Raw genomic sequence first — 18,871 nt, forward strand, 5'->3', positions numbered from 1 at the left:
TCTTGAAAGGTATAGGACTTTCTGAGGCTTCTAACATTTTTTATTTTGATCCCAGAAAGCCGCTATTAAATTATTTACCGTTACTTATGGGACACCCTGTATAATTTCAGGCGCTGGATAGATGATATCAAGGAAGAAGTAGGTTGAAGCTGGTTCCGGATAGCACAAGACCGGCAGAAGAAGAAGAAGATACAAGTTTCTATAAATTGGATGAGTTACACATCTAGTTAAGCTGTTAATTCAGGTAAAATTCCATTTATTATATTATTAGCGTTTAACCTGCCTTATCTGACAAATTACAATTTTGATGATGAAATATGGGAGCGAAAGCCGTAGGTTAATAAAGGGCGACGTGTAACATTCCGGTCGATGGACCTTATTTGCATGTAATTCCATTAAATTTGCCTCATGCTTGGACGTTTTGGCATTAGCCAAACCCAAACCACTAATAATAATATTTGCTATAATACAGTCTCAAAAGCTTGTGCAAAACACAAACTCGTAGAAAAAAAATGTTATTCCTAACACATGTGGAAAGCATCTTTTTCACACGCGACCGCTTGCGGCAAAGAATTGCTTTCTGCCCTTGTTTTTTTTTCTACACTTACAAACATGCATATCTTTTCCGATCTTTCAATTAAACAGGAATTTTCTATTTGTCGATGTCGTAAAGTAGCAGAATCGAAGACACGTCGCGGTAATTTTCATTCAGCTCGGTCGTTTCTCCCATTTTTGCATGCAAAAAAGTCCCCGGCTAACTCGGGATGGGAATAACAATTTGTCCAGTGCCGATTATGTAAGACGAATGGAAAATTCTCAGGTGATTGCGACGAAATGATTGATTTTCATGGCGCTGTCGTTAGATTTTATGTGCAAATTATGTTAAGCCGAAAGAGACGGACCGATTTGAATTTAAATTCAATCTTCATTCGAGGTATTGTATGAATTAGTAAATTAGTTGCGGCCATTATACCGGAAACAACCGGGTTTCCTTTTTTTTTTTGGTTTAGTCATCGTTGTTTTAATGAAATCATTGAACTCAACCTTATCTCTATCATTACAAGCATTTCACAGAAATAAGTGTCAAATTTGCAGAACAGAATATTTTAGCCAAAAAAAACGAATGGATTTAAATCTGGAAAACCTGGTGGTCACAAATTATACCATCTGTATCAACTAAATTCTAGACTGTTATTATTTATTTGGTACGAATTTTACCTGTTAACCTAGAATCCAAAATGTGGTTTTTACTGTAAGCCATATAAAATGCTAATTCAAACCCATTTAGCTGACGGAGGTTCCGCCGTTAACCTAAAAGTGCGATGGTACCGTTAAATTTTTTAGCATCTGGAAAGTCGCGAACGAATTTTGATCAAAGCTCTGTTATCGCTCGAATGAAAAAGGTTCGAAGTCGAATACTAAAATTCAAATCCATTTAAGAAACCTGGAAGAAAATGTATGTAAATAAACTGTAGAACTTTATATTAAAGTATTATTCTGGAAAATTACATAGTTGTACTGGTGGTTCAGTTGGATTTTCTTCCCAACTTTGGAATTTAAGTGCTTAATTTTATTGATTTTGTAGCGAGTGAAGAAGATTCCTGCAAATTCAGTGAATTGATGAGAGTTTTGGAGGTGTTAAACAGTTGTAAGAAAGAACTAGAAGCTTCTAGAAACATCTATCTAACTCGTAGAAGATTCTGGAATTAATTCTGCAGCCTTACAAACCTAGAATTTACTACTTACCTAGTCAACTTGAGTTTGACATTTTTAGGGTTTTCCAGCTTTAATTTTATATTGAGCAGCTGTAAAATAGAAATTAGAAGTTTCTAGAAAAATCTAGATAGCCCACAGAAGGTTCTAGAATGAATTGGACAGGCAGAAGCTGTCTGACAGTGCTTTTAAACATAAAATGTATTATTTTTGTTTTGTTTGTTTAACTTGGGTTTTAAACATTTTCCAGCTTGAATTTTATGTTGAGCATTTATCAAATAGAACCTAGAAGCTTCTAGAAATATTTAACTAACCCGTAGAATATTTAGGAATGAATTCTGCAGACAACATTCTGGAATCTACTACTTTCCAAGTAAACTTCAATTTTTCCACGTTTTTATAGTTTTCTAGCTTGTCTTTTATGTTGAACAGTCATCAACTAGAATCTATTGAAACGGAGGAGGAGACTTTTCCTTTTTGACTGTAGTTTTACTATTATGAAACATAATTGATATTAATTTATACTCACAAAAAATATAGAGGCTTAGAGTCTCAAAACCGGCATAGATCGATTCCGCTGTTGTTCTAGTCTGCATATTTGTTACTTTTGCACCATTCTACGTCTGTTGGGACTGCATTGGTCGCTGGATTTCACTCGTTCGGGGTCAATCTGTGGCAAATTGTATTATTTCGTCTCACAACCGGCATAGATCGATTCCGCTGATGTTCTAGTCTGCATATTTGTTACTTTTGAGCCATTCTACATCTGTTGGGACCACATTGGACGCTGAATTTGGCTCGTTCGTGGTCAATCTGTGCCAAATTGTATTATTTCGTCTCAAAACCGGCATAGATCGATTCCGCTGATGTTCTAGTTTGCATATTTGTTACTTTTGCACCATTCTACGTCTGTTGGAACTGCATTGGTCGCTGGATTTCACTCGTTCGGGGTCAATCTGTGGCAAATTGTATTATTTCGTCTCACAACCGGCATAGATCGATTCTGCTGATGTTCTAGTCTGCATATTTGTTACTTTTGAGCCATTCTACATCTGTTGGGACCACATTGGACGCTGAATTTGGCTCGTTCGTGGTCAATCTGTGCCAAATTGTATTATTTCGTCTCAAAACCGGCATAGATCGATTCTGCTGATGTTCTAGTCTGCATATTTGTTACTTTTGAGCCATTCTACATCTGTTGGGACCACATTGGACGCTGAATTTGGCTCGTTCGTGGTCAATCTGTGCCAAATTGTATTATTTCGTCTCAAAACCGGCATAGATCGATTCCGCTGATGTTCTAGTTTGCATATTTGTTACTTTTGCACCATTCTACATCTGTTGGAACTGCATTGGTCGCTGGATTTCACTCGTTCGGGGTCAATCTGTGGCAAATTGTATTATTTCGTCTCACAACCGGCATAGATCGATTCTGCTGATGTTCTAGTCTGCATATTTGTTACTTTTGAGCCATTCTACATCTGTTGGGACCACATTGGACGCTGAATTTGGCTCGTTCGTGGTCAATCTGTGCCAAATTGTATTATTTCGTCTCAAAACCGGCATAGATCGATTCTGCTGATGTTCTAGTCTGCATATTTGTTACTTTTGAGCCATTCTACATCTGTTGGGACCACATTGGACGCTGAATTTGGCTCGTTCGTGGTCAATCTGTGCCAAATTGTATTATTTCGTCTCAAAACCGGCATAGATCGATTCCGCTGATGTTCTAGTTTGCATATTTGTTACTTTTGCACCATTCTACATCTGTTGGAACTGCATTGGTCGCTGGATTTCACTCGTTCGGGGTCAATCTGTGGCAAATTGTATTATTTCGTCTCACAACCGGCATAGATCGATTCTGCTGATGTTCTAGTCTGCATATTTGTTACTTTTGAGCCATTCTACATCTGTTGGGACCACATTGGACGCTGAATTTGGCTCGTTCGTGGTCAATCTGTGCCAAATTGTATTATTTCGTCTCAAAACCGGCATAGATCGATTCTGCTGATGTTCTAGTCTGCATATTTGTTACTTTTGCACCATTCTACGTCTGTTGGAACTGCATTGGTCGCTGGATTTCACTCGTTCGGGGTCAATCTGTGGCAAATTGTATTATTTCGTCTCACAACCGGCATAGATCGATTCTGCTGATGTTCTAGTCTGCATATTTGTTACTTTTGAGCCATTCTACATCTGTTGGGACCACATTGGACGCTGAATTTGGCTCGTTCGTGGTCAATCTGTGCCAAATTGTATTATTTCGTCTCAAAACCGGCATAAATCGATTCCGCTGATGTTCTAGTCTGCATATTTGTTACTTTTGAGCCATTCTACGTCTGTTGGGACCACATCGGACGCTGAGTTTGGCTCGTTCGTGGTCAATCTGTGCCAAATTGTATTATTTCGTCTCAAAACCGGCATAGATCGATTCCGCTGTTGTCTAAACTAATTAACTAACTAAATTTAGGACGTATTTCCTCACTTTGATGAAAGAATATTTATTTAAATGTAGAAGTTAGGATACGTAGGAAAGGATAAACGAAAATTTCAGGAAAAATTTGACTATTCTTGAGTGTGCAAACTTATTGATAAATTCCCATTTGAGCAACTGAGTTAGAGGTGCAATCTCAGGGGCTGTTGGTGTTCAAGAACACTACTATCGTCACATGACAGGAAGTCTAAATAGTTACCTGGTAACAGAGTTTTGAAATTGCTTTGTTGATGTACATTAATTAAAAAAATTTAGACTTCTTCAACGGACATTTCTATTTAATGGAAAAATCAAGCCGATTAATAAAAAGTCTAGTTTAGGACTACTGGAAATCTCAACTTAAAATTACATAATCTGAAGTTCAGTTCAGTTAATTCGGTATGTCCTTTCTAAAATAGAAACCTAAAACAAATTGAAAAACTGGTTTTGGCCCTGAGAAAACTGATCCGATCCTGTATAGTGTTTGGTTGTACCATAAAGCGGTACCGAACGATTCCCTGGGGCTACACACCAGGCCACGGTACCGTCGTCACGGTGTAACTAGTCGACGTTCAGCTGTTTTCGCGCTAAGAATCGGGTCCGGAACTATCTCAGTCGGTCCATTTACACTTTGTAGTACCGGTGGTGGTACCGGTACATTAATAGTATAAACGCCAATATTTGAGGGTGTCGTGCATTTTGGGATTTCAAAAGGATTTTAGTTAACCACCAGGAAAATTGGACAGGAACATGGTGAGAGTTCTCCAAGTTTTATTCAATTTTTTTTTAATGATTTAAGCAAATTATGCATTAATCAAACTAATATTTTGATACTATAACGGTCTTGCAAAAAAACCGTTACACTCATACGAAGATCATCGAGAAATTGATATAAAACAGTTACGGGGTCAGGCGGTTAACAAGACGAAATCTTTTCGGTCAACAACTTTACCAGCAGATGTTAAGGCCGTTTGAATGTCGTTTATGTATTTTAGTGGTTAAGCTCCAAAGTGGCCCCCTTTTCTTATGGGTGAAAGGAATGTAATCTGCATTCTTGCTGTTTGTATAGAAGATTAATTACTGTCCTATGAACCTACGCAATTATGACATAACGCTCTAGAATTGCAATTTTTATTAATAAAAGTGTTGCTAGTTGAGAAACTTCTTTCTAAGTTAGACTGTAAAGGTTTGATTCATTTTGCTGGTCAAAACTACTCTATTTGAATAAGAGCAGATTTTTAGTATTTACTGTATTAGCGGAGTTCTTGATATGTTTTTACTATATTAAGTTTTATAGTAGTTTATATGACTGTATTAAATAGATGACATAAAATAATGCAAGAAAACGTTTCAGAAAACTCAGATCAATAAAGTCGACTTTACCTTGAAACGTATCACTGTTTTAACAAGATTTGCCATTGTAGCAAACCAGGATGAGAAACTAAATTAAACCATATTAACATTCATTTTGATGTTAAAATTGAAGGATTCAATATTACATCTTTAAAGCTGTAAGAACTCATCTTTGCAAAATAAAACCACATAATTGAAATTTTACATAGGCGACTCAATTTTATTAATTTTCCAATCATTCTTCACGTATTCTCTCCACGTACTAACTAACCTAACCTTCTTCTGTACTTATTGGCATGAGCACAAAACATTTTGACACAACTGTCGTAAAAGCTCATATGTTAAGGCTCAGTTCAAATTCTGCACCACACCAATGAACGAGTGAGATTTACGTTTAGATTGACATATAAACCAAAATAACATGGAATGAATTGAGTTAAAAACTGATTTTTAATGAAATTCTCGCCTTAAAAAAGCGTTTAAAAGTCAGTTTTACACAGTTCCGCTAAACTTGTTAAGGAAAATATGTTTCTGCACCTCAAATGTTAAGGCTCTGAGTTTAACCATTTAGGGAAGGCAGATGTAGTCTTTACAACTGCTTCTATTGGTTTACCAGATTGCATCTGTCAGCAATTTTAGCCATATATTTTGCTATTTGTCGTCATTTTGTGAAGATTCAGGCAGATGACATTTTTAGACTAGGGAAATAAATCTCCTGAATTTCAAAGGAGCATCATGACGTTATTGATTGATTGAGACGAGACTGATGAGGCGTTGATCCTTCATTACTTTAGTAAGTAGATTAAATTAGTCATTAGTCTAAATCTAAATAGATCTATTCCACATAATTAATGAAGGTAGAAATATATACAAGATGAACAAATATTTTCCTGAATCTCTTGGTAATGTCACTGACCTGCAATTTTTTTTATTACTATTAGCTTTACTAATCAATTCATTAAACGTTTCGACAAGCCGAGCTTTAATTGGCCTGAAAGTACGATACCGAATTTAGCCAAAGTCCAAAACGAGTACAAAGAGGAAGTCAAGTGCCAAAGTGTGACTAAATTTTTAATACGCACTTACATTACGTTTAGTTGCTGACTTGTGTGATTATTTCTATTGAATGATTTACCTAATTGTGTTTCATTGTTTAAAAAGTGTACGAGGGAACAATAGAGCATTTCATTGCAGAGTGGCCTTCTTATTGTTTCATTTATAAAGATGTAATTAATATGGAAGAAGTGTTTTTCTGCTTGATTCAATATAAGTTAATACTTGTAGTTTGTTAGGCAATAGTAGATTCGTTGTGTAACGATTTTATATTGGCAACTGACAGGTCAATTTCCTATAATCTGTGTAATACCAGCCTAAACAATGAGAACCAGTTTTTTTGTTTTCGTTTAGATCAAACAGAAGACTTTCTATGATAAAATCCAAATGCTTGTGAATTGTTAAAAAAATGCAATGTTTGTTAAAATTGGTATGACCTACCTAAATAGTTGTCTTTACTTTTGTTTCAGCTCGTTAATTCGATTAGATAAGCGTACAGATAAAGTGCATCAACAAAGGTTTGGTTGTATTAAACATTATAATCTTGTAAGACGTAAAATATCGAGTTTTACAAACTTGTTTATTAAATATTACTAGGTCACATACTCTCAAACTTATTTTGAAGTATTTACAAGGAGCTAACTGAATCTAAAATGGACGAAAATTAAAACTCAATTTAACCTTTCTAAAGGTATTCAATGTAAAAGTATTCCTTGTTTTGTAGTTCTGGTTTAAAAAATACGAGCAGGAACACTAATGTGGTTTGTTCAAGTAAAGCTCTTGGACCAAAATAGTCGATCACTACAAAAAACGATGTTTTTCAATTACCAAGAACCACAAAAGTTGAAAGTAAATCATCGTTTTTTTCTATAAAGTTAGATTTTTGGTTTATACATAATAATAAAGAGCAAAGGCCCAAGAATAGTCTCATGAGAATTTCCAGATAGAATCTCTTTAAGTTTAAGGTTCCAGAGAGAAATTATAATGTTTTTACTTAACAGTAAGGCAAAAATGTTGACTGAAACGCTGTCAAAGGCCTTTGGTAGATCGCAAAAAAGAAACTTTATATTAACCATCGTGTGGTTTAAATATGCCTTTATAACATCTGCACAATAATGTATGTGCAAAAGAACTAAACATCAATAAATTAACATCGAATTCGTCCACCACTTATTATCTTGTCTTGTGTGAGATGAAATGAAAATCTCTGAACAAAAATCAGACTCTGGAGATTACCTTTGGGCCAAACCCAGATTGTTATTTAATCTCGATTGTTCGAAGTCGGTCGTACATAATTATATGTTTAAGTGCGGTTTGCGTACTTTTTTGGGTCGCAGAGAACGAAAATTGCACAATTAAGCCATCGGATATACCAGAATTTAGTTCGTTCGTCTTGGCCGATGATCTTTAATTACGCGTTTATGTTCGCATTAGCGGCAAGAGGAGCAATTAAAGTGGCAAATCGTTATCTAGATTAAAGAAAGAAAAAGAAATTCGAAAATTACAACATCTTATTTGCTATGAAAGCTTTTTCAGCTCTAGTTGGCTGGTGTTTAAAGTCTAAGCGAATGTTATTTTGAATAAGGGAAAGGCGATATTCTGCATACCTGACAACATAATATTAGCGTAATATGTATCGTACACTAGTTATTACACAAGTATAAAGATATGAAGAAAAAAATTGCAGGTTTTATTTACAGTAGACGACGACAACAACAGAAAGAAGGTCGTTTCGAACTGTTGAATGTCGGAACAGAATCCGAGCATTTCGTCCTTGAACAATTTATCTATTAAACGGCAGCATTAATCATCAATACCGTAATTTACTTGGGAAATTATACAGAGCCAATCTAATTAATAAAATTCGACCGTTCAGACTTGCATAACGCGATTTTAGTATTCACGGCGCATCGAATTTCGATACCAGACCCCTTGTAATATTAATTAACCAGTTTGGTTATTGTCCCCACCAATTATGTAACAATAATTGTTATTGCCGGCTATGTGTGACCTAAAATTTTTAATTGTTGGTCGTTAATCAAAGCAAATTAAGGTGGAACCATCTGTACAAGTAGTTATGCAAGTCTCTACTACTTAAAGAGCAAAAACGTTTTTATTTTATAAATTTCAAGATTTTATATCCATTTTGAAATAATTTGAGTTGGTAATAAAAGCCTGTTTTACGAGAGACTTAAATGAAACGATAGTTTAATTACAATTTACTACTGTGCTTAAATTGGGTTTTAGGAGATCTGTTCACAAAGTATCGTAAATAAAACGAAGTGTGCTCAAAATGAGGTGTGGTGATAAACGCAGATTAGTAGTGGAACACCTTGTATATTCAGTACATCAATTCAATATTTTGTTTAATTTGTTTTTGAGGTTTGCGATTGATGTGCTCTATATCAATTGAATTGGCTGTTTGGGAAGAGAGTAACAAAATAGTTTTATATTTGTAGTTTTAATGAAAATGTTACTCATTTGCTATACTATAAAAGTCTTAAAACGCACATAGAAAATAAATTAGACAGTCATGACGTGGTATCTCTTTATTTTAATCATATTTCCATCTGTCGTAAACTGTCAAATACCACTCCATCAAACTACAAGTCATTGCTTAGGGCAGGCAATACAATTAGTACCAATCATATTAATGTAATGCTTGTTTACAGGTCTATGAATTCAATTTTGGCAGTTATGACATACGAATGTATGTTTAGGACTGAATTTAATCTATTACAAACGTGTCACTTGAAAAGCATTTAAATTAGTGTTAAACTACGTTATATGTACTTTATAGCTTCAGAAGTTAAATTTTGACAGGTAACACGTCTATTTTCGGGGGTAATATCCCTAGTGCATTTAATTTTTCCGGAAAAATTCGGAAAAAACGAGTTTCTAAGTAATTTGTTTTAACAAATAGTATGAGCGATAGTGGTTTTAAAAATCATCCGAGTCGAAGACGAGAAACGAGTATTCTAAACGAGTTAGATGCACGAGGGATATTTGGTAAGATTATTTCCTGAGTTAAGTAAACATTTTATTTTAATTAAAACAATAAGAACAATAATTAATAAGAACAATAACTTTCAAGCTAGAAACTATTCTTTATCTTGCTGTGAGGAGTGTGACATTTTTTCGAATTTTTTTCCGGAAAAACTGCTGACAGCTAAGTTAACAGTTGTTAAGTGATTTTTCCACTTAAAATTTACATTTGTTATACTAATTCTTGATAGCGATTGGTCAAAATTGATAGGAAGGAAATAATCGACATAATATATTTTTTCTCCTAGAAGAAACTAGAAAGTGACTCAACTAACAGTTTTTTTACACTCTTATAAATAAAATCAATCATTCAACACAGTTTTAAACTTTGGAATTTGGTAGTACTAGTAGAGTAAGTATTGAGTCAAAGTCGTTCTACCAGTGAGATTCCTGGTACTATAGAATCTCAAGGAACATCAGGAAGATATGACATATTTTTATTTTGTTTTTCATTTTTGTGGGCAATATGGCTTATAAAAACCACCAAGAGTATGACTAAGACAAACATATTTATGTTATCCTTTTAAACAATTATTGTACCTGGAACAAACTGTATACCTGGCTATTTTTGAATGAAGTATTAAATAAAGAAATTGACTTACTGACTGTTAGTACCAAATTTATCCCACACTTGATAAGTGATTTTTTTCTCAAAAAAGTCGGATGGCGTGAAATCTAACGAATGGGCAGGCCATTTGACTGCTCTCAATGTGTTCAACACATCCAAGTATTATTGTTTTTATGGGCGGTAATTACTGTTGATGGACGGTCAACTGCATTTTTAATTGACTGTAGTTAAGCCTCCATTTAAATTATTTATTACAGTCCAGTTCACCTTAACCGATTTTTATTGAACGTATTTGTATACTCATCAACCTGTTTGTATTTAATATACGAGTTTTTTTAACTATTCATTAGAATAACAGCAATTCAAGATGTTTCAAAAATCAAAACAAAACTTCCAAAGGTGTATTGAAGTCTGATTCAATAATTGTAAGATCCCAAGAAGCATATCTTTATAATAACAGTTTTTTACGATATGTAGACCATGAATGTTTCGTTAGTCATTACAAGTTTAATTAACAATTAATTATATAGAAAATCCTGATGTATACAGACAGAGAGCTGTTGTGAATCTTTGATATTTCAACTGAGTTACTATTGGTTTTTAGGTTAGCTGAATGATTGATAATCAGCTTTATTAAATTGCAAACAAAAACTATAAAATTCCTTGAAATTGTTACCAGCATTTGGTAAGTAATACTGTTCCATAAAGCTTGACCGAAATGAAATATTGATGATCAAATACTAATAGATTCCATAAAATTTTCTAGAAAAAACGTTACATTTAATGTAACCTTAATTTTTCAATTATTCACAGTAATTACACTCACTAACTTACTAATTCACTGCTGAATTACAATTGGACTGGTTTTCCAACCAATTTGACACCAAACTGTAAGCATAACAAAAATAAGTATGCTTAATTTCCGTATGGCTTGAATGACTTTCTACATTTTATAGCACCAATTCCGGGGTATAATGTCTTTTTTCCGTTTCTAGGAAATCATCAGCGTTTTGCCGTAAATTCGACCAGAGCTCGTAATGATGTGACTTCGATAATGTAAATTTGATCGGCCATGTTGGGGGCGAACGTCCTGTGTCTCAAAAAGAAGAAAAAGCGCACTTACTGTCTTTCATCATGCAAAAGCTACGAGACAGCTTCGAAAAATACCAGGTAAGTTTGTTATAGCTTTTCAGTGGAAGAAAACACATTTTACAGTTTTTGATTATAAAGCCAGCACCAAGAAACTTGCAAAAATGTGCAAGTTTTGGTTTTCTACAGATACAGGGTGTTGAAAACAAACATTTTCTTTCTTCAGAGAGTGACATGGCTATTAAAAAATATCACCATGTGTATATTGCTCAAATTGGTGAAAATTAATAGTGTTTCTCACTTGTTACGTCACTCATTTCCTAAAATTTAATGACATTTTAGGGTATTTTCAATAGGAGCCACGTGGTAATAGTGGTGTGTTTGGTTCCTCTTTCTAATCCAATTAAAAAACAGTCTAGTTATTTCTAAACTTGGCTATATTTTCGTTAAATATGCGGTTCAAAAACAACGATCCCAAACCTACGCTGAATAAACAATGCCCTTAAGTTTCGCTTCACAATGGGTCGTTTAAAATAATTAGGCCTGTATTTATTTGACGTCGGTCTCTTGTTTTAAGAGGGGTAAGTAAAGAAAAAATGGCTAACTTACCTTGTCAGGAATGCTGTGGCCGTAATGAGAAGTCGTGCGGCAACCCAGAACCTTGAGCATTCGATTTTTTTCGTCTTTGGATTTTCTTTGCCGCATATTAATTGTTACCAACTGGCCAAACTGGCATGTGCGTGATTTTTGCCACTTTAAAACCATCAAACGGCTATTAGGTAATTAAGTGTCCGAATCTAATTACGGTGGTACTGTACCGTCTTCCTTGACTAGTTATTAAACGGTCGTTACCTAACATCACCGAGAGAAAGTGAATTTTAGGCGTAACAATCCTCGAAAAGGTAACTTGTATTTGGATTTGGCCACAGATTTGGTTGTTTGGTATACGTACTTTATTTATAGTGACTAAAAGCCAATTTGTATGCATGTAAAAGATATGCAAATTGAAAAAGCCGTCCTTTTTCAGTGTAGGGATGACAGAACCAATATTGCTAATGCAGCTGTGTCGCAGTAGTATCATAAGTATATCACGTTTATGATTTTGATCGTTTTTAAGAGATGTCTGCAGTTGCGACAACTACAAAATGAGATTTTCAATAATTTAAAAGCGAAATTTTCAGAAGAAATACTTCTATAATATCTATTGTAATAACATCAATTAATACAAGATAGTTTAGATTTTCAAAAACGCACATTAGAAGGTTTTTTTAGTGAAAGTAAAATACAATAACTCCAGAAGAAAACACATCAGTAGTGATGAAGAAAATTCTCTGAAAAATAACAATTATAATGTTCTTAATTGTCTTTAGGAGATAAGAAAAACTGTCAGAATAAGACATTTAAAAGAGTAAAACTGGCTTTGGTTAAACGATTTTTGGCTAAGCCTAAGTTTTTATATATTGATGATTTATAGTTTTTTTTTACAATTTAATCTAAATAATTAGAAATCAATATGACGTCCATGTTTGAAATAAAATTTCTGTTAAAATCTTCTTTCTGTTAAAAAAGAGCGGTTGCTTTTAGAGCAGGTCTTTGTAATTATTAAAAATTCAAAACTTTGCTTGTTATTTGTACGTTATTTCAAACACTGGATCGGTCTTTGATTTTTTGTTTCGAGAATATCATCTTGTTCTTTGCAAATTAACCTAATCTGGGGTTCAAAAGTTGCTACACAAAATTGTTTTGGCTTACTTGGTTATCTTCAGATGAAATGATGTTGACATTCACAACAGAGGCAATACTCGTGGATATAGGTATAATAAAATTAGGAGATAAGGTAAATTAATTAAAAAACTTATGGAGGCATATCCCATTTATCTGTAATTGGTCTAGTTCATATTTTACACTTGTACTTGTATGTAAATACTTAATTAAGATCCTTGTTAGGGTTTTTTTATTTTAACTAAACCTTCTTTGCAATAGATAAATCTATTTTACTTTGTGGTAATTTACACTACTCGTTTTATGTTCACGACATGATTTATTATGTTCCTTATTATTCATGTAGGCAGCTCCATTTCCTGTCTTTAGGGTGCTTTAATTATCCAGGTAGAAACAACGTTACATTAATAATAAATTACTTTAGGGGGTGTTGATAAAAGATTATTTCGGTAGAGTTCGATTAGGTTATTTAGGATTAATTGAACATATCCTGTATCAAAAAAGAAATTAGAGCAAAAAACCCTTATTGCTTGAGACAATTTCTTCTTTTTTGTCTTTTCAATTCATCTTTTATTCTGGTAGAAGACAATTTTTGGCACACACATATCTACTAATTTTGGTGCATTTTTTTGTCTTTAATTCTTCTTTCTGTAAATCTGGTAGGTAAACCATTTTTGGCACAAAAATTGTGCTAAAAATATACAAAATATATACAAACAGCTGCTGGCTAGTAGGCTTAATCGATTTCGATTAAAAAGTTGATTTTTGTGGAATGACATGAGAAATTCAGTTTTTTATTACTTTGTTATGATCCTAGTTAAATTATTGATACACATTAAGGAAGAGCTCCGCTCCTGATGAACCGATCAGGTAGAAACTAGATAAATTAGTAAATTCATGTTTTGAGATTTTCCCAATTTCTTACCTCCAGCCAGTTTAAATAGTGTTTTAAAAAAACGTTAAAACTCTTAACCTGATTAGACAAGTATTTGTTGCAACCAGTTTTGATCTACAAACCATCTTCAGGTAGTTTGAAACGTTGTAGCTGCAGCTCCCTTATAAAGCACTAAAAAGCATTAATTTACAGAAACTTTTTGTTCTATTTTTACTTGTAGAATCTACGGTTAACGCACAGTTGGGACACTATGTATTCATATAGTAAATTTGCCGAAAATCTGAGAAATTACGACAAGTAGTTGTAGATAAATTGGTGAAGGAAACGTATTGTATGCATTACAATGTAAACGCACATGCTTTTACGTATGTACATTCAAGAATTAAGTAACTTTGGTAGTACTAGCATTACCTACTTCTATCATCCACTATGAAATCCAACTAAATCAACCAAATCTAATCATAACATAATGAAAAAAAAAACAGCAAAACATGCATACAACTAATTAAAAAAAAATCTCATTTAAGCTTGAATTTTTGTTGGCACACCAAATTACCCAACCCCATTCTGAAGCAAAACTGACAGATTTCGACATTAATGTTTACTCGTTCAGAAAACAAGTTTTCATTCTCATTAAACTGCAAATTAGGCAACAAGAGAACACCGTCGTCGATTTGATTCGCAGCGACTGCATTGCGCTACCATAAAGAACGGATTGACCCACCCCATAACAAATTCAATGCGACCATCCGGGCCAATTTCAAATATATAGTTTTGAAATTGAATCCGGCCCTGGAAGTCCAGGTGGACCGTAACGGGGGGGGCCCCTCAGGTATATTCTGTATGAATGGGCACGGGCAGAACCGTTGAGGAGATTGTCACGATTGTGAAACAAACGAAACGCGACTTTGGTGTTGTTTATAGCCCGAACAAGTGTACGATGTAAATTCAAATTTTTTTGTGTGATTCGTGAGACTGTGTCATTGCCATTATAAAATAGTGCACTCATGTTTGTACGCGCAATGATTAGGTAAGTTTTTTCATAACAAAGTTAAAAAGGTTTAAGTCTGGACGACCGGAAGGCCCTTCCTGGTCTTTGTTTGTGAACTTAATTCTAATTCACCCCTTACATTGTTTTCAGTCAGTTATACTCATTTTCCTGTATCACACTCAAAATTTAATTAGGTACAGTTTTTGAGACATTTACAGTTAAAGTTGGCAACAAGTGTAGTCATTGCGTTCAAAGCCCACAAATCTCCATTATTGTTAATGGGACACCTTGTATATTTTGATTATGATCTACTATGTACAGTCAACTGTTGCTTTGCATAAAAAGCTGTACTGTAAGTGTAGTCATTTTGTGTTCAAAATCACATTTCCATTATTTTAAATGGAACAATCTGTATATTGTAGAGTTAGTCGATTCTGTGCTTTACTGAAATAGTAAAATAACATTTATTACATTAATTATGTAAGTACAATTTTAAACCACTTTCAGAGACGGTTTGCTATTAAAGGCAATTTTGCAAATTTTAGGGATTTGTGCACAAATCCAACTCTCTGTAGCCTGTCAAAAGCCAGATTCTCCTTGCAATTTAAATCCGCCAATAATAGCTATTGTTACACAAAGTTTATTGGAAAATAATATGCTTGAAGCACTGAAGTACTTGTGTTTATGATTTAACTCCCAAAATTTATTAAAACTTCTAAATATACAGGGTGGTCCAGTTTTAAATGTCAATAATTCACCAATCCATAGCCAATTAAAAAATAAGTTGCCATGCATTATGTCATTTTTCTGAAAAATGCATTCTAAGGAAAATACAGTCCTTTAAATTTCTGTTAAAAAAATCAGTTTTTTGTCATAACTGTCAAACCGTTGGAGCAATTTTGATCAAATTTGGAACACGCATTATGAAATTCTCCAGTAGCCTACAGGAAGGTGGTTTTTTTAATTTCATTGTTTACAATGAAAAATAAATTATCTCTTATAAAATTCTGATTTGAAACTTCCTTTACGAGATAATTCAGTTATTACGTTCAAAAACCCAACACTAACGCAACCCAACTTAAAAATTGTCTTAAAAAAAGAAAATTCACTTAAGAAACTTAAAAAATATCATTGAAGCTAGTTTTCATAGTTTCCAGACAAACTGAAAGACTTTAGTTTTGAAAAATGACTGAGAAAAGATAAAAATTGATTTCAGAAGCTTAAAAATTGTGTTTGTAACCAGTTTTCATGCAAATTGAGAGACTTTAATATTGAAAATTGATTTGTACTTGTAGACATAAAAAACTACTTTTTCTAGAATTTTTCACTACAAATTCATACATTTAAACCTTAAAAATTGACTTGAACACCAAAAAGTGACTATGAACTAATGAAAAGTAACATCAGAAGCTTAAAATTTGCATTTGAAGTAAGTTTTCATAATTTTAAGACAAATTTCAATATTTTAGTTTTGAAAATAGTCTTAGATAGAGGACGTTGACATTAGATTCATGAAAATTGTCTTGAAAACTAACTTTTCTTGCGTTTAACTTTGCTTTTAATTTTCTCTGAATTCTGGACTATTTTTAGTGTTTCACAACTGCTTTCAGCTTGGAAAATCGAGTTTCAAGACTATCTTTACCAAGTTATTGACACAGCAAACTTAAAAACAATTTTCACATTCTTCATAGACTTAAAATGGCATTCCAAGCTTTGTCACTATTCAATCGACTTCTAGACACCTCAGTGCTAAAAGTTCGAGTATTTCTTAAAATTCTAGATTGTTTGTAGTGCTTTAAGGCTGTTTTCAGTACCTCAAATCGAGTTTTAAGACTATCTTTACAAAGTTTTTGACTTATCATGTCTAAAAGCCAATTTGTACACTGTCCACAGTCTTGAAAATGTTATTTCCAGCTTCTTCAGTATTAAATTGACTTATACATTACACTCATCATAGGTGCAGTAAATTGTAGTATCTCTAAGAAATTCAGACTGTTTTTAGTGCTTTTTAAGACTGAAAAATCGAGTTTAAGAATATTTCCAAAAGTCAAGTTTCTTCAGTAATAAAAGTAAAAAAATTTGGTATCAAATGCTACGATATTAGTCTTGAGAACTAATTTTTAGAAATAAAATAGTTCGAAAATTTAATTTACTTCTAGACTTGTTCCAGTCCAGAAAATTGAGTTGTACACCAATTGAAGTCCTGAAAATAGACTTTTGGACTCTCTTTAGTCCTAGTAAAGTCAGTTATAGCTTTAAAAGTCAACTTTTAGATTATCTTTAGAAGTAAAAAATGAGTTTCATGCACAATGCAATCTTTGTCTTGATTTCCGGAGTGTTTTTAGTTCTTGAAATCCAGTTTCAGACACTCGACCAGGATGGCAGCTTGAGAAAACAAATTATAAGACTATTCCTAGTAGTAAATAGCAAGTTTTTAGACTATTCGGTACAAATTTGGACTCTCACAAGTCTTGAATGTTCAGTTTTACACTATAAAACGATTTTTTAAATTGAAATTTGAAGGACTGTAAGTTCCTTAGGAAACGTTTTTCAGAAAAATGACATAATGCAAGTCAACTTATTTTTTGATTAGCTATCACACTTAAAACTGGACCACCCTAAATATATTCAGTAGAACCAAAAACAAAGATCATTAAATCTGGTCGATCAGGTGGATGATTAACCACACATTAGTCCTTCGTTTAACTTTGACTCTGAGTTTTGCTTTCACTTTGACAATCTTGCTACAGATGGATTGATCTACAAATGAAGCTACAGTTAAATCACAGCAGGTAGATCTCTATTATTTACATTTGCTGCGTTCTACTCCAATTCTTAAGGACATTTAAAAATAAATGAGTTTTGATTTGTGTGATCCAATCTCCTATATACAGTTACAAATTATTGCTTTGGTTTTATTAAGTTTTGCATGCAATCCGGACAAATGCTACGACTGCCAACCGTTAAGATAAAACAAACGCGACAAATGTGCGTTTACAACGTTTAAAAGAGCGGAAGCAGATCTTTTAGATGGTTCTAGATCCATTACAATATTTATAACAATCTTGTTCTAGATTTGGTACTAGTGTGTTTCTTGTTATTAGTATATTTAAAAGCTTGTAAAATCTGTCAAGCACAGGTAAATGTTGTATCTATTTAATTATAAATCATTTTAGGTGTCAAAAATGCTATAAAAGTGGTCAAAAAAACGCTTCAACATTTAAGTACTCTCAAATATGCTGTATGGTTGCTTTTGTTAGAAATTCCACTTTTGTTGCTATTCTGCTATAGGCATTAACATGTTCAGTGTGTTGCACGTATTTGAAGCCTGTAGTGTACCTGTATTACTGTGTTGTAACTATTGTTATGAAGATTTTTGGAAAAAGTTTTAAATTCAAATTCCGGAAATGGTAAGCAAACGAACACTATATATAGATCATCTGAATGATATCATGAAGCATCAAATGTATTTTATGGTCTTGTTCAATCCCCTTGAGATTATTGAGAAGTATCTATACTTCTCAATATCTCAATGAAAAAACTAAATTTGTCTCATCTTGTAACAGTTTGTATCAATGTCTTGAACATGATCCCTGAAAAAAAACTAGTCGCGGTTTGCTTCTTTCCGCATAGTAATCGGCGTAATGTGTTGCAGAAGAAGAGATTGGTATCTTGAAAGATAATAATATAATACGATTTGAGCTGTTGGCGAAACGGTAAAAGTAATGGGGAAACGGAACGGGTCACGTTTACTTGCGGCAAGTTCAATGACGTTACCCATTTATTGAGGACGTTATTATTTTTATATTAGTGTTAATTAGGTCGAAAAACTGGTCCTTCCAGAATTTGTCACTGTTTTGGAATTAACCCATCACCACCTTAATGGTTATCCATCATAACGTTAATACCACTTTGTCTCTCTTAACCAATTATGCTAATTAGATTAAAATCCTTTGAGTACGTGTTATT

General features: G+C 33.4%; 1 protein-coding gene across 4 annotated transcripts in view; it reads left to right on the top strand.

The window, feature by feature from the left end:
* Positions 1-18,871, top strand: part of LOC145732562 (uncharacterized) — a 78,902-nt gene that overhangs the window by 20,444 nt on the left and 39,587 nt on the right. Inside the window, exons 2-3 of one of the 4 annotated variants that reach the window (XM_081984903.1) lie at positions 111-244; positions 11,201-11,375. In XM_081984903.1, coding sequence (XP_081841029.1) covers positions 11,278-11,375 — 98 coding nt within the window. In that variant the 5' untranslated portion in view covers positions 111-244; positions 11,201-11,277. Of the gene's footprint in view, positions 1-110; positions 245-4,755; positions 4,940-11,200; positions 11,376-18,159; positions 18,313-18,871 lie in introns of those variants that run through there. The other 3 variants (XM_081984902.1, XM_081984906.1, XM_081984904.1) reach the window with 3 other exon arrangements.

Source organism: Ips typographus, linkage group LG8, assembly GCF_016097725.1.
Source record: "Ips typographus isolate SLU linkage group LG8, UJ_Ityp_2.0, whole genome shotgun sequence".
NCBI classification, from domain to species: domain Eukaryota; kingdom Metazoa; phylum Arthropoda; class Insecta; order Coleoptera; family Curculionidae; genus Ips; species Ips typographus.